The sequence below is a fragment of the Haliaeetus albicilla genome, chromosome 2 (assembly GCF_947461875.1).
Source record: "Haliaeetus albicilla chromosome 2, bHalAlb1.1, whole genome shotgun sequence".
NCBI classification, from domain to species: Eukaryota; Metazoa; Chordata; class Aves; order Accipitriformes; family Accipitridae; genus Haliaeetus; species Haliaeetus albicilla.
In genome coordinates, this window is record NC_091484.1 from 56,298,055 (window position 1) to 56,325,318 (window position 27,264).

Below are 27,264 nucleotides of genomic sequence, written 5' to 3' on the forward strand. Positions count from 1 at the left end.
GTTGAAGGTTGGCTAACATAGTCTCTGTTGAGCTGAATGAACCTGGTGGAATATCTGTTGTTACTGTCAAAGCTCAACACGGCTTACACTGATGTTACCTATTGTCTCCCAGGAGATCTCATTCTTCCTTGCTTTAAACCCACAATCTGACCTCATCAATGTGTATCTCTTAGTGGCTTGGATTTTAAAATACCTTCACACTTACTTTCAGGATCTCCCATATGTTGGGGGACAGCTACCTATGAACATCCAGCAAGTCATGAGGTCACTCTCCTTCACTTTGCTTGGGAAGCCTCTCCTTTGCTGTAACACAAAACTAGAAGGTGTTTTTGCTACTGATGTTGTATTATCTCACTGTTCCCCCCCTCCCCCGCTGCCTTTTTTTTCTTCTTTCTGTCTATATCCATCTGCTGTCCTTTGCATTTTAATTTAAATTATAACAAATCCAGGGCAGATACCTTCTGGCTGTTTGCAAGTTACTTGCCACAGAAGGCTCCAGCTCCAAACCTGGCAGTCCCAGATGGTACTGTAATACAAACAATAAAGATAATTTCATAATTCCCCAGGGCATCAGCCCTGAACCCCACATGCAGGGTGCACTCCTCTTCTTCAACACTGATCAGGCTTTTCTGTCAAGAGAAATGTTCTGAGGCAACAAGGACTCTACAACATTTTTATGCCCTTTCCTGAATCTACACTTTGCCTAATGAATGACAGACAAGGGTGGTTATCTGCAAATTTACATATACATACACACACAGAGATACACATGCACATATTTTCTGAGGCTCAGGTGTTATGGCAATTTATTAGTCCAGCCCAGATATTCAGCTTCTGCACCACTGGAGACATTTCTCTATTATAGTATAATATGAATGCCTGCAAAGGTATACCTGTTACATGCATATCTGAATGGAAACTGCTGAGTCCTGAAATTAGCCCTCAATGGTACATCTCTATATCCATGGTGAAAATTAATTCAACATACTGCTTTATTACCAGTGAATTGTGATTAATCTTACATGGATAGATTTAGTCACCCTGAGTCAACCATCTAAAAATTAGATTTGGTCTTAGACAGGACTACTCACTTTAGGCTTGCTTTACAGCCAAAGGAGAAATAATTCTCACCTGAACAATGGCCATTTTAAAATAGGGATCCTAAAATAGATGAGATAAAATGTTCTGAATGCTGAGGGCCTGGGATGAAAAAAAATGAGACACCTGATTTTAGATTACTAAAGTTAAATGAGATAGACCACTTCTGGGATTATTGTTTGCCTTGTTTTGTCTCTCCACTAAAGATGTATAAGATTCTGTGCCACTATTTCAGTGCTGTTCCTGAATGTCATGTTGTGAGGGTGGCCTGTGGGGGGATTATGACTTTTTGTTTACTACACTCTGTAGGGAAATTATGACTTTTTGTTTACCACTCCATGGTTAGGCTTTATTGATGGTTATCAAACCTGCCTTCTCAGTCAGTTTATTTTATTTTTTAATCCTGGCAGAGTCTTTTAATTATCTTATCCCTAGAGCTCAATAAACCTTCATAACCCTAATACACTTACAACTAGTTCCACAATCTAAAAGTATTTAATTTTCATTCTCTGTAAGGGATTATATCACCTTTTTTCTACGTGAAAACAACTGTAAAGATTTTTTTCCGAAAGTTTTCTCCTGATCTTTCTGAATGGTTATATTATAAAACATAGGTCACCTTAACATTTCTGCCCACACTTCGAAGTCCATAGATGTTGAATATCAGGACTGTAAAAATGCTCATAATGGATAGTAATTTAATACTTCTTTGCTCACTGATAACAAATTTAAACACATCATTTGGAAACTTAATGGTCTTTGTAGGTAAGGACTGAGACAAAGCACACCGAATGTCCCCGTTTATTCTGGTATATTGCCAGTGTCTTCACAGATGAGTTTACAGGTTGCAGTACTAAGCAAGGAGGAACAAACCATTCAGGAGAGTATAGCTTTGGAGACGGATATCAAGCAAGGTGTATATGTACCATCCTACATTATTTAACTTTTCTGTGAATTAATTTATTGTAAAATTAATCAGAAAGAATGAGTCATTTTTTGGAAGGCAGGTCTATGAGCACTGTTTCTTTGATTACATGGTAAATAAAACATTGATAAATACTATGAAGTTGCAGTTGTATAGCAAAGATATTCCTTAAAACAGTCTGCATGTTAGGAAGAAGATTATTAATAACTGGAGAGTTATATAACTTATTGTTTGTTTTTCTTGAAGTTGTTCATAACTGGCTGTTTTATCATCCCTTATCGTGCTGGAGCAAATAGAAGAAAATTGCAGTGGCAAACTAATTTGCAACCTCTAAAATTCCAGGATTGTTTATTTCCACTAATAATGAGCTGGAATGAGCTTGTCATCAGGGTATGCTGCACCAATTACATGTAAATGACCATATTCCACTGAAAATTCTAATCAATATTTGCATATTTAAGAACAAGGTGCATGGATGCTTAGAAACTAATGAGCAGGTTGGCCAAAACTATAGCTCCAATATGTTAGCAAAGCAATAAATTCTTTAGCAGAATTAATAGCTTCTCTGAAACCAGCTAGAACCCACTGTAACAATTTTTAATAGCTCACTGTACCCAGTGGTTTTAGGAAAATTTAAAAAGAGACTGATTCCAAGACTCTGTTTTAAATAAATACTTAATCCATGTCAATAACTGCAGGTATTTTTTCTCTGTAGGAATTCTCAACAGGGAAAAATTCTACATTGATTCTCTTATTTATTACCATGTGTAGTTTGTCTATTGCCGTAGCCCAAAGTTTCAATTTTGTAGTTTTGGTTTTAGAGGTTTTGTGTTTCTGACATTATTATTTTATTAAGGTTTTGAAACTTCTCATGAAAAGTGTTTCCTAAACTGGGAACACTCTAACTTTCTATTTCTTTATATAATCTGTACTGTATGCAACTGCCAAATCAAATTAGATGAATAAATATTTTGGTTGTAAGTAATAAATGACACATTGAAGAGCAAGTCAAATAGTAAATAAAAATAGACAGTTTTTGCCAGTTTGTGGTGCCAGGCTTTAATGACATCATAAAGCCATTGCTCATGTTGCATGAAGCTGCTATATCAGAAAAAATGTGCCTTATAAGGGATAAGTATTCTGAGAGGTTTTTTCCAATTGAGAGCAGGAATAATGAAAAATTATAAATGTTTTGCCAGAAGAATGACATTGATTTTAGTTATCATTGTACCATTGTTTCCAGAAAGCATGATTGTTAATCAGATCAACAGTAAATTGAATACTGATGTTTCCTTCCCTGTGCATTCAAACCTTCTACTATTAGCATAATTCTATTTATTAATTATTTATGTTGCAGTCATACCCAAGAGTCCTAATCAAAATCTGGCATAAACACAGATGAACGGCATGTTCTTGCATAGGAAAGCTTAGGCACGTTTTGTGAAGAAAGAATAATGGCTACGGAAACTTGTTCCTAATCAGGAGAATTTGAGAAATACAGTCTTTTTAGGTCTTTCTCTAGTCATAAATTTGTGCCCAAATGCTGTTGCTTAAAGTTCAGTCCAGCCTGTCATTCTTCCATATTTGTTTTGCAAAGACTACCTTTGGCATGTCTAGGATTAAAATTATAACAGCAAATGTCAAAGTTAAACTGAAAAGCCTTCAAAAATTTGGATTCTGCAGATGAAAAAACTCTATCTCATGTTCATGCAGGCAAAGAACATTTTCAAGGATAACTAAGTGAAGATAAATTCAGTCCATGCAAAGAGTAAATTTCAGTGAAATTTGCCATAACAGACATGTGATATGATAATTATTACTAACTATACTGAATTATTCTAAAAGAAAAATAATAGATTTCTTTGACTTTTCCAATGCTAATTATATAATGTCATTTTTTAAAGGCATCATGAAAAAAATAGTTAGAATGTTAGCTAAGAAGTTAAGAAGATCCCTTGGAAAAGAGAGCTTCCCATTAATTTTATGCAGTCCTTCCAGTGGAGACAAACGTATTGTTGCAACTTCATAGAAACAGACTAAGATAACATCTGATAGTCTGAACTCCATTTTTTGGCATAGACCATATAAGCATTTCACAAACCACAGTTCCCTACTGCTCACAAAACATGTGCAAAACTGCAATTGTAGGTATATACCTGCATAAAGAAGAAAGAATCAAAATAGCAGTTAAGAACACAGTATGAAGTATTTCTGAAATAGAAAAAAAAAAAAAGACATTCTCCATTTAGAAGACTCTTTGGCTCTGTTTCATACTTTATAGTACATGTCACATTTGGGACATGTTCATTATTCTGCTTGTTTAACATCAGAGAGGAGTATTACTTCTGTTAAATATACACATCGTGGTGCTGAGTGACTCTGTTTATATCTCTCATCTGGTATTGCCCATCACTCTGTGTCGTGGTTTAACCCCAGCCAGCAACTAAGCACCACGCAGCCGCTCACTCACCCCCCCCCCCACCCAGTGGGATGGGGGAGAAAATCGGGAAAAGAAGCAAAACTTGTGGGTTGAGATAAGAACGGTTTAATAGAACAGAAAAGAAGAAACTAATAATGATAATGATAACACTAATAAAATGACAACAGTAGTAATAAAAGGATTGGGATGCACAAATGATGCGCAGGGCAATTGCTCACCACCCACCGACCGACACCCAGCCAGTCCCCGAGCGGCGATTCCCCACCCCCGCTTCCCAGTTCCTATACTAGATGGGACGTCCCATGGTATGGAATACACCGTTGGCCAGTTTGGGTCAGCTGCCCTGGCTGTGTCCCCTCCCAACTTCTTGTGCCCCTCCAGCTTTCTTGCTGGCTGGGCATGAGAAGCTGAAAAATCCTTGACTATAGTCTAAACACTACTGAGCAACAACTGAAAACATCAGTGTTATCAACATTCTTCACATACTGAACTCAAAACATAGCACTGTACCAGCTACTAGGAAGACAGTTAACTTTATTCCAGCTGAAACCAGGACACTCCGTGATTGAATTCAAGTGCATTCTTTTCTGAGTTGAAGTGAAAAGGATGATCTCATCTCACCTAATTAAGAAACTGATTGTACTGTTAGACCACAACCATGATCTTAACTGATTATCATTTTAGTATAAGGTTCAAGCTTAACACATATAGCAAAGGTTTATTTTTCATTGAGAATAAATTTTTTGAGTGGATCCAATACTAAGTTTATAACTGGTTTTGCAACTACTGTGGCAAATAAACCCACATGGTATAGTGCATATCAAAAAAGAAGTAAAAGATATCCCTCCCTCAGAATTATATGAGGAGTGACAAAAATATATTAGTGAAAGATCAAAGTATGCAGGGCAAGACAAGAAATATATAAATGGATTCAATAATTTCCTGTCATATTGCTCACTTCCTGTGAAACCTTAATTGATGACACTATTATAAACAATATGTTTAGGATACATTGCCTGTAAAAGTTAAACTTATTAATTTGCATACTGGGGAATTAACAATGACCAAAAATGTAGTATGACTGTAATTATTTAAAAATGTAATTACTTATTGCTTGAATTGCCCTAGTTTCAGCTGGGATAGAGTTAATTGTCTTCCTAGTAGCTGGTACAGTGCTGTGTTTTGAGTTCAGTATGCGAAGAATGTTGATAACACTGATGTTTTCAGTTGTTGCTCAGTAGTGTTTAGTCTAATGTCAAGGATTTTTCAGTTTCTCATGCCCAGCCAGCAAGAAAGCTGGAGGGGCACAAGAAGTTGGCACAGGACACAGCCAGGGCAGCTGACCCAAACTGGCCAACGGTGTATTCCATACCATGGGACGTCCCATCTAGTATAGGGTTAGTAATAATGATAACTACTTAAATATAGAGCATCACATTTACAGCCATCTTTCTCTGTTCAAATTATCTTCTCTTTCATTCTCTTCCTATATTCTACTCGATGCAAAAAGCTGAAAAAGACCTGCACAGCTTCTTACAGAAGCCACCCCTGTAACCCCCCCGCTACCAAAACCTTGCCACACAAAGCTAATAAAGAATATATACCAAAATATTAAATAGCTGTTTATACGTACAAATACAAAGAATTTACAAAAAAAAAAAAGTAAAATGTAGCAAAACAGTAAACACTTCTTATCTAGGGCTTTTTTTGGCACAAAAATTCCTGTATTAAATATGTCACTAGCATATGAAGATGGATTAGTAGACAGAGTACACTAAGCAACCCAATATTATTTATACATTGCACTTGTCATAAAAATCTACTATTTGATACACATGTAACCATCACATTTTTTCATGTCTCTACATAATTCATAAGACCTCTAATGATTTCTTTAGTCCAAAATGTGAACTAAAAATGTCTTCATTTCTTTTCCAGTCATTGCTGAAACCAGTCCAACTTTTATTTTTGTGTAGAATCTCAGTTTTTGAAAGTGAAAAATAAGATTACAGGTAGAACCATCACCCAGTGGATAGGGACTAGAAGTCAAGGAAAGGGAGAACTGCTAACTTTCTGGGAACGTCCTTTCGTAATTAAGCTGAAGCACCTTAACATGGTGGCATCAGGAACCTGTTGCACTACCTGGGCAATTCAACAGATTTGCACTACCTATTTACAAGAGATTTCCTTGTCTGATGAGGGTCTCCGGGATGGTCAAGATGGAGCTCTTGCCCTGTAAGGAGAGGCTGAAAGACCATGGCTTGGTCACCCTGGGAAAGGGATAGCTTTGGAGGGACCTCAGAGCAGTACTTACAAGGGGTTAGCAAGAAGATAGAGCCAGGCTCTTCCCAGAGGTGCAAGATGGGAGGATGAGAGGCAGTGGGCGTAAGCTGAAAGAAGGGAAGTTCAGACTGAATATAGGGAAAAACTTTTTCTCTATGAGGACAATCAAGCAGCGGCACAGGTTGTCCAGGGAGGTTGCATGTTCTGTATCTTTGAGGTTTTCGATACCAGATTGGACAAAGCACTGAACAACCTGGTCTGAGCTCACAGCTGACCCTGCTTGAGCTGGAGGTTGGACTAGAGACCTACCGAGGTCTCTTCCATCCTGAATTATCCTGTGGTCCTATGATTCTGTGATGTCAGCCTTCATACACACAAATTAGAAACAATATGAAATTTATCACATATAAAACTCCTCAAAACAGATATGAATATTTGGATCCTACGTATGTACAGACTTCCTTAACTGCCACTTCAGGCCATCTTGGGCTTTGTTTCTTTGCCTAACAGAGCTGTGGCTTTAAGCAGATGTATTACGTAGACTTAATTATTATCTGACATTTTTATACATTCAGTGAGACATTATTCTAAATACAAAAGACAATTAAACTTCAAAGAAAATGATTTACAAGAGAGGAACAAATGTAGTTAGATAGATATATGGATAAGTAAAAGAAAGTTTGTATCACTTAGAAGCATGGGCTGTATATAATATGGATCTTTGTCTTCTTTATGGCCTACATAAAGTTAAGTTTTTTGGGTGTCTTAGCTATGTATTTGCATATACTGACATTTTAGATTTTTTTAACTGCTGGTTTTATATAATAATTTGTTTGTATGTATTTTAAACTACATTGCTATACCATTTTTTCTTCTAGATTTAAAATATGGATTTTAGCTCTTCCATTTAAATTATTCTAAAAGCTAAGCAAGAAGTTATTGAGTAGGTATTGTTTTAAGCATTTGCTTGCTAACAAAAGGCTGTAAGAGGTCAACATGCATTTGGTACAATTGTGAAATGCTTATACAGTTCATGTGTCTCAACTATTAACCATATGAGATTGGTACAGCAGAGGCTGTTGAAAAGGAGCATATTGACTGCTTAGCTCTGCTGTCAAAGGAGTACAATGCAACAGTATTATAATGAATGCAGATTACAGTGATTGTGGTTGAACAAGAAGCTTTTGAGAGATTCTATTTATTTCAAATGCTTTAACAAGAGCAGTTTGAATGAGACAAAACACAGATATTTTCCCCTAAATTGCTTTCTGTGTTCCTGTTTTTAACAGATTTTATTTTAGAAAGTCCTGACAAGTGGGGTGGTGATGACTTCTGTACAGAATGGCAACTATGCTTTTGTGTGATAAAGCCACAAACAATTAATTCAATTTATCTCAATTGACAATAAAATTCAGTATTCTGTCAATAACTCCTCCTTCATCATCCCACTTTTCAACAAAAGTATTTTGACAGTGGCTTTAAAAATATGTATTTAATGTAGAACTAAACATGTTTATGTAATGTAAGTGTAAATGTTAATGTAAAACTAATTATAACAGGTCCAACTTCTTAGGAAACAGAGGAAAAGGGACAGTTCTAAATACATTTAACATTTGTTTTTGTATTTCAAATCCTTCTAACTTGTTTGTTAGAATATAAAATGAAACATGACTTAATGTATCTCAGCTGCATTAAACTGAGGGTTCAGACCTGACAAATAGCTTTACATGACTTTCCATGCCTATGTAGTAAAGAAAAAAATGCATATTTTCTTTTAGGATTAAAATGAGGAAACTATCATGAAAGAACAGATCATTTTTTCCTTTGTATGTTTTCCATGTCCACACATATAAAAAATTGCCTTTAGCTAAGAAATATTTGGTTGACAGTATATGCTTGCCTAAAAATCTTGATAAAAAATTTAATTAACCAAGCCACTATATTAAATTTATTGGTTTTTTTCTAACCAGAGTTGTAGCAAGGAAAGCAAGATGGGTTCCTACCACAAACATCCTATTGATAGGAGCACCAAGAGAAAAATATGTCCCACCGGTCCTCCTTCCTTTGCACTTGCAACCACAAAGAAAGGTTGCTGATCTGTAGTGATAAGCAGGACAAGATAACATTTGTTCCTGGAAAGAAACCAAGGAAGAAGAGAAGAACATTTGTGGAAGCAGATGTTTTAGGTATTGGCATGTCTTGATACTACTCTTTGCACAGAGGCTTTTATATTATTTTGCTTAGAAGTGGAGTTGGATTATGGTTTTGTGGAACAACCTACCAGCCTTGTTGAATACTGACATAGCATCAGTGCTCCTTCAGCTTTCTGCAATTATCTCTTATTACTCAATGTTTATTCAAATATTTCATAGGTCCAGCTAAGACCAAAAACTTTTAACAGTAAGTGGACTAGGCCTGGTGGTTTAAAAAAGACACTTTTTTTTTTTTTAAATTACAGTTCACTGTTTAGATTAATGATCGGTAAAGGAACAAATAGCACTTTCTTATCTCACTTCCATTAGCTTCATGCTCATCATATGTGTTTTATGAAAATATGTGTTGATTATATTTGGCTTCTCTGCATCATTTTATATATATATATATAAATTTCAAATGTATTCAAAACATGATTTTTGATACTTGTACGATATATAACTTTGGCAAAATTTATTTCATTCATAATGTATTTTTTGAAGCTCATAAGCCTTAGATCAACAGACTGCTTTTTACCCTGGGTTTTTTATCTTCCTTTAAATACTCTGTATTTTATAGTCCCATGTTTATTGGTTAATTTTTATGTACCTTTTCTTCCACTTTCTCCCCATTGCTTTTCATTGGCAATTGCTGTCCTTTGTATTGCCACTGAGCTGCAATGGGTTTTTAGAAAAAGTTGTCCTTTTCAGTAAGGCAATGCAGCTTTCTGTCTATTCTATAAATCCTTTCTCATACCTACCTCCACTCAAAATTTTCTGTGTATCTCCTTGCTGTTAGTCAGAATTTTCTCTTAATTTTATTTGGGTTTTAGAAATTAGCTTTTCTGAAGCACTAAATATACATCTAGCTGGTTGGAACTATCTTTATTTTCCTCTTCTGAGCATAATCATACCATTATCACTGATGTCTATGCCACCACTAAGTTCCACTGAAGGGATTAGTTCATTGCTACTTAGTAGAATACTACACTGAAACGAACTTTAAAATTGTAACACTGAAATGCACTCATGTATCCTATCTTGTGAGGCTAGAAAGAAAAGCAGTATTTCTTGCTTGCCTCCCCTAAAAAGAAAATAAATCTATCTACTAGTTATGATAAAATGTGGGCCAAGGACCAACTCTGAGTGTGCACAGAATACTGTGTATATTGTACCTATTTTTAGTTGAATATTATTCATTGAATACATTATTTAGAAAATGTTGCCAGTTTTCAATGAATAATTTATTCAATTTTGTTGCTATCTTAGAGCAGCTTTAATTATAACCCATAGTGCAGTGCTGAAGCAAAGAGAGATGAAAAAGATAAGCCCAACTATTGCTAGGATATCTAGAGGCTTAGGGCATTAAATACCATCAGTCTAAGCTGAAGTTAAAATCCTGCTGTTTTCAACTTGCACATATTCTCTCTTATTACTTCTTCTAAGTTCTTTTGTTTTAGTCTCGCTCTCCTTTTTTTTCCCCACCCTCCCTGCTTTCTGTCAATTTTTGCCTCCACTTCTCTATACAGTATCTTCTAAATGCCCATTCTGTCTTTTCTGTGTCTTTTGTATTTCGCCACTCATCTACCTCTGTCAACGAGCCCTCATTTATTGATATAGAATAAGGGTAGTCCAGCAGACCACTTGAGAGCAAATGGATCCTTCATAAAACACTTCTAAATTTATGAATTTTACTCTAATGATTCACCTCAGTGGAATAAACCCACACTAAAACATTTCTGGAAGCCATTTATTTCCTTGTAGTTTTCTGGTAAATGTTTACTGTTCTATGACCACTGTATTTTAATAGGTCCCACATGAAATCATCACCTGCTCTTGCCTATCCTTTAACTCAGGTTAGAAAAATAATAAATTTGCTGAGTTTGTTTGGCAACATCCACAAATGCAAATTCATAGAGGAGAGAAAGAAATATGAATCAATACGGATCTATGCACCAACCTTTAAGCAAGCTATAAAGACAGTTACGCTGAACTAAGTAAGTATAGAAAACAGGAGAGGCTGCTTCTATCCAAGTCAAGCAGTAATCTATATAACTCCTGACATTTTGGAATTGGAAAACAGCTTAGACAGTAGGTACAATATTAGAAATAATTAAAAATTACAAGAGAATAGGAATGCCTGTGAACCAGTATAATCTCTGCATTCCTCAGTGTCATTATTTGGACTTCTGTGCAATATAGTAATGCTGATGTGAGTCATTTTGCTGTAGCTACCCAAAAAGTGGAAGTAGATGACAAGAGCCTGGGTACTAAGAATAGGGTTTTGAAAATATTCATATTTGAAAGGTTTTCAAAAAGTGCACTTGTTGGTATTATCAAAAAATCTGTGCAAATTTTGTACTCAGACTCAATGATTTGCATGGGACAAAATTTGTAAAGTGAACTTTGTCTGTACTGTAAAGATTTCATACTGGATTGTCCTTATGCAGAAATAGTATAGGAGCACTTGCATGGAGTTCCTTCCCACCTGGGATTCCTGGGCACTATAGGAATGCAAATAATAATAATAGTAATTATATAAAAGCTAGACAGCCCAAATGAAGTTCTCTGGTGGTTCCAGGAGAAAATCATAAAGGTTATTGTTCTGGAGCCTCTATATCTCATTAGAACATTTAAATATATTTGTATCTGGCACTTCAATGAAATACCATTCTCTTACAGCAGCAGCAGCACATCATTCACCAAGCTCTAACATCTGCAATTTAATACAGTGGAACTAGAAAGAACAAAGGTCACAGTCAGGTATCTGTTACATGCTTAAGGGCTGCTAATAATGTAGCATATGGAAGTGTGTCTCAAAGAAAAGTTTCATTCAGTAAAATAAAACAAGTATTTAAGTCCCCCATCCAGTTAAACAGTTAATTGCAAGAACAGTAAGCACAACCAAACATACGTGTATGTATAGATATATATGTATCAACAGACACAGCATTTTTCCTCTCTGCTATTTAACATAGTAATAGATTTAAGTAACACAAGGTATGTAAGTAGCCCTCTTCAAGAAAATGCTTTTTAACACTACCAACTCAGATTACCCCAAATATAACAGATATATTTTCTTTGTAGAAGGCAGTTTAAAAAAATCATCCGCATTTCTATTTACAGTCCTGAAAACCTTACCTATTGATATAATACATTATCAGCATATCTCTGCTGCTTCATCAACAATTTTTAGACAATAAATATGTGTTAATGTTCTTTGAAAACTGCACCCCACTTTAGCAAATCACCACAGAAAAGGGAGAAATAAAATTGTTACACTGAAATTATTTTAAAAATAAAAATATATTAATTTAGGTAGCTATTTTCCACATATCTTCCTCATTTCCTAGCTTGTAGGTGAGGTTAACTCATTGTTATAAACATATAAGTCATGCTGTAGGAAACTTTCCAAAACCCCATCATAAAATGTTGCCTATTATAATTATGACATCTGTTCTGCAGCAGAGTATTATACAGTTCAATAACAACAGCATGGCTCAGTGTCACAGCTAGACTTGTATCATAGATATAATCATCAATACTGTATAAATGGATTCTCTATAGTAATTTATTGTATAGTATATTGCTTCTCTCAACCTAAAAAGACAAATATTCTTGTCCACCCAAGCATTATTCTATATGCAACCAGCATAATTTTTAAAGAATATAATTGAAAAAGTAATCATGAGCTGCCTGACACATGTTCCACAATTATTTAACAAGGTTCTCTTCTATTAAATGGTATTATCTTTAAAATTATTAGCAATTTATCAGACTCCTCAATGACATGTGGAAAAAATACAGTACCTTGAACACTAGTTTTTCCAAAGATAAATAAATGAAGCATAAAGGCCTAAATATCATGTATCCTTCAGCTGTACAGCTGTAGTTGAGAACACAAGATAGTAACAAATCCACTTTAAGAGCTGCATTATGAGACTTCAGTTAAGTTTTTAAATAATATTCAAGTACCTGTATCATCTGCTAGGAAAACTGCAGTGCAGGCATGTAGCTTTCAAACAGAAAGTCAAAATTGCAGCTGAAGAGCCGGACAGAAAATTATAACAGACCTTTTCTAGCTCCCTCACCAACTGGCTGTTGAATTTTCTAGGTAGATTAAGTCATGGAAGATTAAGACAGAAGCTTTGCTCAGAGTACCTACCAGGCAAGAGAAAGCAAAATACAGCACTCCATTTACAATAATGTACTATGTAAAACCAGAAAAGCTGATTGGCAAAGCAATCATCTTAAAAATGTCCCTGAAGACTATAAATATTACACTATTATATTTTACACTGGAGTTTTGTGGTATGACGCCAACCCATTAACTAAATCAGAATAACGACAGGAGGGCCATCAGAATGATAAAGCTGTTCTAATGAAATGCAGACAAAGATTAAAAAGAATTAAAAGTGACAAGTAAAATCCATTAAAGGACAGCCTTTAGCTACTGTAATCAAAGGATTATTACTTACCTTGTCAATTAGCAGCTGTGTGTCTATTTTTTCACGCAACACAAAAGACTGTACCAAGTGTCAAAAAATCATTATTAATAAGAGGCCTTTATTTTTAATTTATTTAGCTTGCGCATGCACATTGCAAGACCTCCAAATGAATTGTGTACACAATTTTAGAAGCCGTAACACACACAATTAACCACAGTGTTCTGTGCTATTATTGCCCTTAAAACTGAGTCTTACTGGAGAAGGAAAGTAATTACAAATGGAATCAATTGCAAGTGTATTAATCAATGCCTTTAACTTGTGCCTAACGTTAGAAGCTCACACATGCAGAAATGCTCTATGTGTTTTTCACTCATTGCCACTATTTTACCTATACTTTGCCACAATATTTCACATAACAGGAGATTCCACCAATGTTAGTTTCTGGGAATTGCAAAGGCAAACTAATTTCCAGTTCATTAACCTTGAAAATAATTGACAGTAGAAAATAAAACTTAAAAAAGAGAAGGAAAATGAAACTTCTTAAACACAACAGGCAAACTTGTGCCTTTGTTTGGAAAAGGAAAAAGCGTCCCCCCTGATTAATAAGTCAGCACAGCCTACTTTGCATGAACATAGAAAATTTCATTACAAAGTCTTTTACAATTAATATTAGACAACTAATACAATTAATAATACCAATAATGCTACTAGATGAGAGTAGAAGAGGTCACAGTAAAAGTGCTTTCCTTCTTTTTTAGGTGTTTATCATATGCGACAATCATCTGTATTGTTTCCATTATCTTTAGCAAATTGTTTCTACTTTGTGCTGTTTCCAAGCAGCTCTAAGTGCTTTCAGCATGGGAAAAATTATAAGTCCACACTTACACACCCATGTCCTTTTCTCAGACAAATTACTCCTACGGGTCAAGTTTCAGTTTTCAGTCGTACATCCAGATTTGTTCAGCAACAACTACAACTAGACCTGCTTAAATTTCTATTAATGCTGCATTTCTGAAACAAGGAATATTGTTTGCACTATCCTGTAGAGACTAAGAAACAAAATTAAGGCACAATAACATGTCAAGTGCATCCATTTCAATCTACCCAGATAAAACAAGAGTAATCATGAACAAAACATCACGCAAACCCATATCTGCACTATCTAAATAAATGTCAGGATACTTTGTTCTCCCAGTACTTATCATTTTCATACCTTTGCCATTCCAGGTTATATTGAGACAAATCTAAAAGATGTCTCAGAAATCCTGGCTAAAACACCAATGACATGCTTCTGATGTTTGGTTCCACTCTCCAGTTCTTGAAATTTCAGATGTTGATAGAGAATATATGCATTTGTGAGATATTTGAAAGTGTGGAAGAGATGGATGGGCCATCAAAGGCATAAATATAGAATGAAATTAATGAAAGATTGGAGTATTCCATTGGTGAGAGTGTGTGTTGCCAGTTTCTTTGACAAAGCAGATATTCAACTTTTAGTTGTTAAATAGTTCACGGATCACAACAAAGCTGGTTCACTAACAAGTATTGTTGTTTTTCTGTTTAACACTCAGGAATGGAACCTTCCACCCAACAGGATCATAACCAAATGAGAAGTCTCCAGATGTACCTAGAAACCTCGTCAAGTCCTTTCTATTGAGTGTGAAGACACATCAGGCAGTTCTACATGTGGATGTCCTTAGCCAGACTCTAGGTTAGAAAAAATAATTCTGTCATAAAGTGTTATACAAAGTCTTTTTCAGGATCTTTTCAGAGAGCCAACAAGTCTAGCAGAAAAATATTGGAATGTCAAAGATTTCTGTATTCCAATGTGAGATATGTGAATAACATTTTGAAGGCACTAATACCTCTAATCTTCAAGAAACTCATCTATGGAAACAAGCTCATCCCACTAAAATCAATAAATATATGCTTTTATCAAAATCCGTAACAAAAACATAAACTAACCAACTAAATCGTGATGTCAGGTGGTACAACTTATGCATCTCTGTGCCAATATAAAAACTTCAGTATTATTGTGTGATGACTGTCATAGTCAAGAGGATTCACATTTGTTAAGTTTAGTGATCTAAAAGTTTGGGTAACAAGTCTCAGACAGTATTTAATCAGTGAAGAGCCATAGATACAATCAGAAAACAAATTTTCTTATTGCTCCTTAATCTTTGTTTTGGGCTGGACAACAATGAAGTCATGCCACCACAAGCCCAAGAGATACAGAGCTTTGTAAAATCAAAGTCTAGTCCTTAAGGCTATGAAGCAAGACGTCTAGAAACCTTTACAAACAAAACTCAAATGTTACTGCCCAACAGCTCTTTAGCTACCAAATACAGACGTCATGAAAACAAAACCCAAGAACAAGTCTATTAAAACTTGTCAAACTGTCAAAATTCTATATTTAGTGCAGGAGGTGAACAAAGGTTTTGAGCAGATCAAATAACAAGAGATTGCTGGATTTGAAGATATCTTTCCAAAATTTCTAAGAAAATAGAGAAAGATTCTGACTATCAAATATTACTAGAAATCAAGAACATACCTAATGTATACAAGACTAAAAGTATTATAGATTTTTTAAACTTGAGACAAAGGTAACAAAAATTAAGCCAGTCCTTCATCAGGATTTGTAAGAAGTTATCTGAATGGTTACTTGGGTGACTTATAATGATCTCCCGCAAAGTTGTCTGGATACCTAAAGTATTGTTTATCTCTTTCTACAGTTGCTGTGGATGTGGTTTTTGTTAACCACCTATGTAAAAGTAAACTATAAGGTACATAAATAGCTATCCAAGGAATACTATCCCATAAAACCATCTGTTAAAAAATTACTAAGGATTTTTCAAGCATGATATTTTTAAATAAATGAGAAATATTCATTCTTCTTGAACTAATATTATTGAAAAACACCTTAGAATGTAGGGTGGTAATTACACCATGCTTGCAAATTAAATAATGCAAAAATTTGCGTTTGTCAGTAAAATAATAATTAGAAATATTTTCATTTGGAAAGGATTTACTAATTTGGAATTACCTCTGGAAATGACAAAGAGCACAAGTTTCTCAAGGGCTGATAGACTACGTTCAGAATGATGCATAACCACATCAGTTGCAAGATTGATAGTTGCTACTGTGAGAGACACCTGAAACAGCAAATATGTTCATGTAGTGCAAACTGGCTTACTAAAGGGAAGATAGCAATGCCATTTACACCATCCAGGGATTTTTTTTGTCAAACAGCACTATCTAAGTAATGCTGTATTTTCCTTGTGCAAAACTATGTTTCTGAGACCCAGTATAGGCAAGAATCCTAATATTTTCTTACTAAATCTTATTAATATGTTGCAGTTTGTCAGTGAGTCACAACATTAAATTTTAGGTAAATCTATACTTCAAATGCTCCACCTGCCCTGTATATTTGTAATTTAAAGAACTATTAAAAGGAGCTGTTCGTTGCATTGAAACAGGTGATGGAATCCTGCTTCTTTTTACATAGTATTTAAATGCAGGATGGGGATTTGTCAGTTGAGAATTTTAGAAAAAGAATCTGCATGATACTAGAAATAATAAATATAGTTTTGCTAAAAGACTTAAAATGCTTTCTTTAACATCATATGGATAAAAAAGCTTTTTTAATCCTTACCATCTCCCAGAAAGCAAGCAAAAAAAAATCTACCATTTCTATGAATTATGTTTCTCCCACTTCACCTAAGAAGAAAAGGGAATGAAGGAATGCTATATTTTCGAGAAAGATTCCTAAGGGAGTTCTGTCTTTTATTCTCACTTTAATCACATCATCTGTGTCTAATACTATCAGTAGGCAATGTCATATTTTTTCCTGTTTTCCTATACAGTATCTCCGAAATTCTCCATTGCCAGAGTTGTTCAAAGTGTTCTGCTTGCTCTGTTCTTGGATAGGAGTTAGTTTCTGTGGCTCACTGATTCCACCATATAATGCCATGACCTTTGGAAAGTTTTTTTTTTTCCCTTTGAGTCTATTCTCACAGCTGCTTTACAGAGGTCTGTTCACAGCCTTTTCAGACTGCCTAGAGGAGGTTGTTCATCAGCATTCAGATCTCTGGAGACAAACCCAGTCAGCACCGTTCTGGTAAGAAATACGTCCCTTACCTGAAGGACATAAAGTTTCACAGACAAATATTACAGAGAGTTTTCCATACACTACACAGAGCGAGTAGATAGGACAGTACCAAAGATGTGTGTTCCAATAGCTTCTGGAGATACTTTTGTATAATGAAAAATCTTTGTAGCTTCTCCCTCTCATATTTACATATGTCAACTTTCCCTAGCATCTCCCACTTTCTTTCAAAACAATGGCAAGGATAAGCTGTTCTCTATCAGTGATAAAATACTGTGTAATTGTACTAAACTGTGGGATATAATGTGGGAATGGGAATAATGTGGATGTCAGTAAAATTTAGCTATGCATACTTGCTGCAAAATGTTTATATATAAAATTTATTATTATTTTCCATTTTTTAGCCATGGCCTTGCTGCCAGTTACAAAGTTATTCATATCAGAACATTTTACACTACTCCATCTGCAATTTCTCATTCCTAATCCTAAAATATAGCCTATAAGATATCCTTGTAAGACATACTTGGGAATTAAAGTACACAATTCCTCTGAATATTAAATGTCATGGAATCAGTAAGCGACATTGGTCTTCTGGCATACTGCAATTACCTTGTATTCCACCACTTAGTACCATAAGCGATAACTACTTCTCTCTGCCCCCAAAAAGAGATATTGACCCTCTCTCTCCTTACTCAAATCCCTGTGGTGGGTTGACCCTGGATGCCAGGTGCCCACCAAAGCTACTCCATGACTCCCCTTCCTTAGCTGGACAGGGGAGATAAAATATAACAAAAGACTCATGGGTCGAGATAAGGACAGGGAGAGATTACTCAACCAATTACTGTCACAGGCAAAACAGACTCGATTTAGGGAAAATTAATTTATTGCAAATCAACCAGAGTAGGGTAATAAGAAATAAAACCAAATCTTAAAACACCTTCCCCCACCCCTCCCTTCTTCCTGGGCACCACTTCACTCCTGAATTCTCTACCTACCCACCCCCAGCAGCACAGGGGTACGGGGAATGGGGGTTATGATCAGTTCATCACACATTGTCTCTGCCACTTCCTTCCTCCTCAGGGGCAGGACTCCCCACACTCTTCCCCTGCTCCAGTGTGGGGTCCCTCCCATGGGAGACAGTCCTCCAGGAACTTCTCCAACATGGGTCCTTCCCACGGGCTGCAGTTCTTCACAAACTGCTTCAGCATGGGTCCCTTCCATGGGGTGCAGTCCTTCAGGCACAGACTGCTCCAGCGTGGGTCTCCCACAGGGCCACAGGTCCTGCCAGGAGCCTGCTCCAGCGTGGGCTTCCCATGGTGTCACAGCCTCCTTCAGGGGCATCCACCTGCTCCGGCGTGGGGTCCTCCCCGGGCTGCAGGTGGATATCTGCTCCACCGTGGACCTCCCTGGGCTGCAGGGGGACAGCCTGCCTCACCATGGTCTTCACCACGGGCTGCAGGGGAATCTCTGCTCCGGCGCCTGGAGCACCTCCTCCCCCTCTTTCACTGACCTTGGGGTCTGCAGGGCTGTTTCTCTCACATATTCTTACTCCCCTGTCCAGCTGTTGTTTCTGTGTGCCCTGCAACTTTTTTTCCCTTCTTAAATCTGTTATCCCAGAGGAGGCACTACTACCGTCGCTAATGGGCTCGGCCTTGGCCAGCGGTGGGTCCGTCTTAGAGCCGGCTGGCATTGGCTCTGTCAGACACAGGGGAAGGTTCTAGCAGGTTCTCACAGAAGCCACCCCTGTAGGCCCTCCCTGCTACCAAAACCTTGCCACGCAAACACAATAGAATCCCTCATTGCCGCACATGTTATAACATCTTTTTCTCAAACTAAAGAATTGAGATAATTTACTTGAACTGCAAGTAACACTTCTAAGGCTCTTTTGAGCCTGAAATTACGAACAAGTATTATATATGTGAAAGTAATCTAACTTCCTACTCCCACGTTAAAATTTAGGCACATGACAGGGTTCCTTCATAAATGAGAGTATATGAAGACTTAATTCCAATAAGAAATGGACAGAATTTTTCCTCTTGTCAATGGCAGAAGTAGTTTAATTTAAAAAGATAGATGATATAATAAGAGATGCAGAGAATAGAAAACTAAAGAAATATAAAAGTTGATTATTATCATTAAATATTGTAACAGTTTTAAAAAATGTTTAAATATACACTTCTATGTTAGTAACACCAACAGTAAAATTATGTTATGTTATGTTATGTTATGTTATGTTATGTTATGTTATGAAAGAGCTGCTGCTTCTTTTTTTCTAATAATGTTATTTTTTATGGTCTTTAAATAAAGAAAAAGCTGCAAGGGGATAAAACTGATAAAAATAATTATGAACAGTAAGTGAAGTTATTAACCAATACTATGCCTCAGAAGTTCATTTTAAAATGTATCTCAAATCTTTAAGCTGTTTGTAAATTACATTTGATCATATGTATGACTTTAATAGTGATATTTCCAATAGAAATTATAAGAAACTCATTGAATAACATCTGGACAAGAGGAATATCTAAGAGCTGAGACCAAAGAGGATTTATAGTTCCAATCTACCAGTGATGGAAGTTATTGGGTCTTTTGCCACAATGTCAATGACAGTAAGATCAGGCCACAGTTGTGAATTATTTCCTGTGATTATGTTGACTGTAAGATAAGGCTATATTTTCGCATTATTTTCTGTGGTCATGGTGATTTGGATTTCTATGCCAAATCATGGGCCTCATTATACTGTTATTGTTTCATGTGTTTTAATGGCATTATCAGTATCACTGAACCTCTCCTGATGAGCACCAGCTGAACCAGTCCTAACGACTTGCATTGCTAGCTGAAGCAGCTGGCTATAAATAAAGCAGTTCAGGACACGCTTACCTGTAAGAAAATAAATTGTCATGCTGCTTTACTTTGCCATGTATGGTAACATTCACATAATCAAATTTTAGCTACACAAAATCTCTTGAGTTTTCACTACAGTCTGTAGAGAGAGGGGCATTCCAGAAGGTGATATTCCTCACCTGTTTTAGACTGGAGTGCAGGGTAAACATAAGAAAGCAGTACCAGAATTAAAGTTATTACACATATTAGCATATTCTGCTCCTCAAAGACAAGCCAACCATTGTATTAGTGTTAGAGACATAGTAAGCATCATAGTTATTGTTGATACACCAGACTTTGCTGAACTGCTTGATGAACAATCTTGCTTCCAAAGCCTGAAGAATTGGGAATAACTTCAAGTGGCACTGGTAAGGGTTCAGTGTCACAAGGACCACAGATTAATTTGGACATGTCTGGAAAGGCCCTGGGTGTTTTTATTTTTTTCCATTGTCTTTTTTTAATTTTTTTTTTTTTTGAAGGCTGTTCATAACCATCACCCAATATGGATAGATTTGTTGAGCTTCCGTCACATCAGTTTTTGTGTACCAAAATGTACTCTGTTGTTTTGACACAGAGTTGCACAGCACTTTTTCCCCTACGGAGATTTGACTAGTGTCAGCAAGTGATCTTTTTAGATTTATTGTGCCAGCTGTTTTTTGACAGACAATTTGCTCCCTGTCTTTGTTTTACCTCAGAAGGATTAAATGTTCTATTTATACAGGGGCTTTTTTAGATTGTGTTTTTTCTTACTGATTAAGTCTGTATGCCATCTAATAGGTCAGATGCCTACTCAGTCCTGACTGAACTCTTTGAGAAACCTGGGCTCTTAAGGACACATTTGGGCAAATGCAACACAAAATGTCTGCACACACTATCACATTATATTTATTAGGTGGCCTTTCTTGGTGTATTTCAACACATTTTCCCTTTCCATAACAGGAAAAACTGAGGGCATACAATAACAGAGAAGAAAGCTCAACATTTGCCTGATGGTTTGTAAACCTAAACAAAGGTTTAAATTTAGACTGAAAATCTGGATCAATACTTAGTTCTCCATTCATGATTCTCCATTCCTTATAGATTTTAAAACTGAAATGAAAAGACTCAAATTGTCCTGCTTTGGCAATTCCAACATATTTCAGATATAAAGACAAACCTTCTTACTCTACTCAGCAAGGCAATCTACAGAACAATCTGCATGTAAAGCATTGAATTAGGTTCAGCTCAAACAACAAAGAATCAGATTGTACCTGGCCTATATGTATACACACGCAAGAAACATTTTGCATTATAAAGGGGGACTTCTGTGAACAGGGACTTCTCTCTTACTCACTTTCAGTTACCTGTCTTTCAGAAAGGAGCTGGGGACATCATCGAAGCTCACAGGTAGAAGTCAGGCTATTATGTGATTTCAGCATACTAGACAAGTTTACTGGATGCTGCAGAATCTGTTCCCTTCCAAGCAACGAAGACCCTGCAGGCAGCAGTCCCTCACACAGATGAAGCTGTTGGTGGATGACTGGACTGCATGGATGTCAGAATGAGATCCTTTACTTGGAGCATTCCTGTCTTCTGCCACAATATCTGACACAATGCTAATTGTCATCCACAGCTCAGACTCTTTTCTACTGAAGTGTGATATTTTTGCACAGAATAAGAGAAAGCAAATCTATACCTGTCCTCCACAAATTCTAGAAGTGTCCAATTTTGCTTGAGATTTTTTTCCCAATGTTTTGCTGCAATTCCAAGTGAAACAGATTAGACTAAACATTTTAAAAACATTCATCGGTAAAATAACAGTCACTTGTGAATCTAAAGTCTTTTTTGAGAGGACAAGATGTCTTTGGTGTCTTTGAAATAACTTCTGTACCTGTCTGTTAGCTATCTAGGATGGGAAAAATCTGTAAAATGGAATTCAACTGGCTGCATTGTCAGAATAATGAGCAAGGCAATTTTCTTAGCAGTAGGCAGCTATGTAAACCTGAGAGGAATACCAGTGGAGTTTTATTGTTTATATTACAGAGAGACGTTGGAGCTAGCTCCATATACGTTTGATCTGTGAGATCATGCACTATTCAGGTGCAGCATTGCAAAAACTTGGCTATACTGCTTCCAGATCCAGCTTCAGCCCAGAAAGAGTAAGTCTGATTTTCTGCAGCATGGAATCTGCACTGAGGTGGTTTTAGTGAAAGGAAATAATAGGAAGCCCATTTACAGAGATATCAAAGTAATCAGGTATGTATTGCACTGAAGTCAAGCAAAGCTTACCAACTCTGGCTTAGTGCTGCCCTTCTATGCCTGATTTGATTTCCGTGGAGCCATTTCAATTTCTCTGCATTGTGCTCTCTGTCCTCCAGTGGTCAGGCTGCCTGCATAACTCAGCTAAAGAGTTCAGCTTATACAACCAGTATTACCTGGCCTTCCCACTGACCAGTGTATCTAACTCAGCTCCCTGTCAACCTGGACAATAGAAAGTCAACCAAACATTTAATGTAATGCAGTCAAGCAGTAAGAACGATGTATTTTTTTTTTTCTTCAAAATGAAACTTTTCAATGAACTTTTCAGGAGAAAATTGTGGGAGTGTTGGGCACAGGAAAAAAGACAAACTCAAACAGAACTCAGGCTGATGTATTCTGCCTGACTTAGCCATGCAGCATGCACTTTCCTTTATTGTTAATGAATTAGATCTCCTAAAGCAAGTGTCTAAGGTGCAGACGTAGCTGACAGGGAAGCAAATGTCTTTAAAGGCTTCAGATCCATCCCATATCTAGCTAGGTGGCTGAAGTATGCCCATAATGTTTATAAATGTTTTAACCTTCACATCAAACAGGAAAAGCCTGTGAGTGAGGATGGTCCCAATTCTTCTTGGAGAAACTGAAGTGTGATCTGCACTTGCTTCCTTTTTTGTTCTTTAATTTTAATATTCCTACAGTGCTTATGACTTCCCATAATGTACTAAGAACACACTGCAAGGTAATGTTGAAATGCAGCCCCCATATCCCAAACACAAGACAGGAACTAACACACAGTCAGAGACAAAAAGAGCTATTTTAACTTGTCCTGAGAGTCAGAAATATTGTCGGCCTAAAAGCCTCAATTCAACACATATCAAAACATATGTTTGATTTTATCACATAACTGTACAGAGAAAAAAGCTTCAGTTATTCAAGTTCCTTGCTGAACCATGGCCCTAGTACTGCAACAGCCTGTTGAGGTTGAGATAACCGAAGTCCCAAACACAGTAACTTGTTCATCATATATACGGTCCGTAACATTCTATGATAGCTAAAGCTTTGCAACTTATCGTTTGGGGTTGTGATTTTTCTCTCTTATGATGTAATTTTTTGGAAAGATGAGTCATTCTCAAGAAAATGAAATGCTTTGCACCCCATTTCAGTTTTGTCATGCATTATTAAAGGTCTGCATATCTTCATTTATACATTTTGTGTAATTCAGCCATTCTTTATGTTCCTTTCCATAAAACAGACTTATGCTACTGTCACCATCATAGTCTCAGATAAACTGTGATAGTGATGAAAGGGTCAGCACAGAACAGGCAACAAGGAACATCTTCGTATTCAGCAAGATGCATGATTATTCTGACATAACATTACCCCACAAAGGTCTAGATACTCAAGCTATTATTTATTTGGACTCCCTTTACAGTTATCAAGAAACATCCACTTGAGTGCTAAGACTGATTTTTAATAAGATTGGGAAGAAGACTCCCTTGAGTACTGTCTCACCATTAAATATAGGTGCGGTAGATGACACACTTAAAGAAAACTTTTAGATGGCTAAAGCCAGATTAAAAAAATCCTCCCATAAATAAGTGCACGAACATCTCAAGAAATGGACCTTGTACTGGAAGCACCTTCACGTCACATTTGAATGTTATCAATAAAATTATGCTGCCTAACTTTCTGATGGCCTATGAATTACTTTAGGTGTACTGATAAGAGAACACATTGGAAAGAGTAATTTTTAAACTGGTAGAAAGCATGTTGATATTATTCCAACTCTAATTTGCTGGCCTTTCACAGGTCATTTTTCTACTTAGCTTGACAGTGCTTATTGAACTGTGTGTCTCTGAACTTTCTGATAACGATTTTATCAACTTTTAAAACAGTGAATATTTTTTGACTGGAATAGCCACTATTACGTGTGAATACTCCAACACTGACTTTTACGTCTCTTCTTGCATTTTTTCAGTTGTGCACATAGAATTGCTGCCAAGTCCCTGGAAAGCACAAACCCTGAATATTCTTGCTGGATATCTCATATCAAATGTTTCATAGTAAAGAGCTTAGTTCTCTCAGCTCCCAGCTGGCTCAGTAGTACAATCCAGAAGAGAAGGCTGACAAGAAATAACAAAAGGTTCAGAAATGGCCTGTCAAACGCCAATCACATCTGCAATTTTGAACCACACTTCCGAAGAGACTCAGGAGTTAAATGCATCAAAAGCATATTTTTGACTAACATAATGTTGCCTTATTATTTTGTTGACAGAAGAGGTTCTGGCAGCTCTTGGGCATAAAAAGCTTTAGTCGTGATGTCTTCCTGAAAGTTCATTTGCACCAGCTTCTTGTCTGTAGTTAATAGCTAGCCAGGGTAAAACTGGTGGCTAGGATTTATTCTCTGAGGAGAGAAAGGTGGAACAGCATTTTGTACCAAAGTAAACTTCAAAGCAAAGTGCATTATAAAACTCATACCTTTGTAGATGCTTACAGAAATTATTAACTAAACCAGAGATGAGTGGGTAGGAAACTGGCCATTATGGTTGTACTGAAAGCAATTACGTGGCTAGAGAGAGGGTATTAGGGAAGTGGCAGGGTACCACACGGTCTAGGGGCTCCCAGGGGCTGACGGCCATGGGGGGTCCCCCAAGGGGGCAGAGCAGGGCCTCACAGCCTGGGCCCATTCCCACCACCCCAGACAGGAGCCGGGCAGCTGGGGGGGCAGCTGGGGCAGCCCCAGCCCCAGGCATTGGGCACTGAGCTGTGGTTGGGCCCAAGCTGGGCCTAGGCCAGGATGTGGGCCCACAGGTGGGCCCAGCTTGAAGGCCCAGGGCTGGGCAGGGCAAGGCTGTGGGGAGCTGGAGACCAGCACTGCTGCGGTGTTGCTAGGGCAGGGACTGGTGGCCCCAGGGAGCTGAAATGGGGTCCAGGGCCATGGGCAGGGTGTGGGGAGATCCCAGGGCAGCCCGGGCAGGGACGTCAGGCCTGTTGGTGCCCTCGGGGCCTGGACAGGAAGGACCAGTTGAATACCCGATCTTGTCACTCACTAAAGACTTTGGCACAAAAGGTAAACGTGTGCTAAGGAAGTTTGGAAGCTTATCATTCATGTGTAACAGGTATAAACATGCATGCATATCATATGCAATATATAACCGAATGGTACAGTTGGACCATCCTGAGGATGGGAGGACTGGCAAATGGATGAAAACCAAAAGCTGCTGTGCTACAAAGCAGAGAGAAAGACAAAGGCCTGAGTTTAATAATAGTCACAAATTATGTCTGAGTCACCACTTTGGGTATGATAACATAAAAAAATGGAACAGGCAAAAATTTTCAGCTGACCTAGTCAAGTATTATATCACTGTACATTGGTGAGCCCACCTGGACCTGAAGCCAGGCTCTGCCTGCCTCAAGGCATCTCACTGGAATGATAGAATTAAAGTTTGCCATTTCAGTTGCCACCAGGAAGAAAATGAGGTAGTTAGCACTGCATTGCAAAGTGATAGCTAAGAGTCATTATGACTTCTATTTTATATCGCCAGGGAAGGTAAGAACTGTTTGAATTAAAGGCCAACGCTAGAAGACTACTAAATGGGTAAAAACTGGTTGTGGGGAGAAAAAAAAAAGTTAGATATTGATGCTAAGAAGCCTTATTTTAGAACAGAAAAATTATGGAGCAATCAACTAACAGCAGTGAGAGAATAAAACTGAACTCTTTTTTAAGTTGGAATGGTTCATAGGCTTGGCTACACAATATTGACACAGGCTCCGGGAGAACACAGTGTTTCAGTGAGGAGACAGTGTTTCAAAAGGTCCATCTAGTTTCATGCCATCCTATGACACAGGGCTGCTGTGCATGATCACCTCTTTGGGAGTTGCTAGAGCAATGTTAACATGAAAAGATTTTGTACAGCTCTCAGATATATTCAACAGGGCAATAAGAAGAAGGAATAAGAAAGTTATGAGCTCTTCTTCCACACCACTGTTAAGGTCCCCAAGCACAGTTCTGTGTCCAAAGTTCAGAGAGTGTGAAGATACTGAATGTGGTGGTTCAATGATTTACCAAGAGAAGTCCAGGGGCCAGAAAACAAGCCCAGTACTGTGAAGCACTTCAATATTTCTGATTAAAGGAAGGATGCATCTCACCTTCGAACATCTAAAACTAGGCGTCTAGTCTAAGCCACTCATTTAGACTCCTTCTTCATTCCATGGGGGGAAACAGGCTTTCCAAACATTGATTCATCCTGCCTATCTTAGGTACATGTCTTTGGGTGGGATGAATTGGTCCCTAAGTTTCCCTTACTCTACCATTGACTGTAGAGGGAAACCAGACAAACCATAAACATCGAACACATATCTTTTAGAAGGGCTGAAGTTAGGAGAGATTAACCCCACCCCAAGCATGATGAGGTCCAACAACTGGAATTTGAAGTGTGGAAATTCAAACTGTATCTTTCTTTAAGAAACACTTAAAAGAATTAAGTTGGATCTGTTAAGTTGGGCAGGAGTACATTCATGTGCCAATTTTTAGATGAGATGAAACACCTATGTGCATTTGCCAGGAAGAAATATATTGCCTTAAAAAAAAATAGCAGACTGGTAGATAGTTCATTCAGCTCTCATAACCTATGAACCTCTAAGTAATATGATGATAC

General features: G+C 37.2%; 1 protein-coding gene across 2 annotated transcripts in view; it reads right to left on the minus strand.

Annotated features, from left to right (window-relative positions):
- The window catches only part of ZNF804B (zinc finger protein 804B), a 239,725-nt gene that overhangs the window by 59,251 nt on the left and 153,210 nt on the right, over positions 1 to 27,264 (minus strand). Inside the window, exon 1 of one of the 2 annotated variants that reach the window (XM_069775572.1) lies at positions 12,914 to 13,029. The exons of the other annotated variant lie outside the window; for it this stretch is intronic. Coding sequence (XP_069631673.1) covers positions 12,914 to 12,922 — 9 coding nt within the window. The 5' untranslated portion in view covers positions 12,923 to 13,029. Of the gene's footprint in view, positions 1 to 12,913; positions 13,030 to 27,264 lie in introns of those variants that run through there. 2 annotated transcript variants of the gene reach the window in all.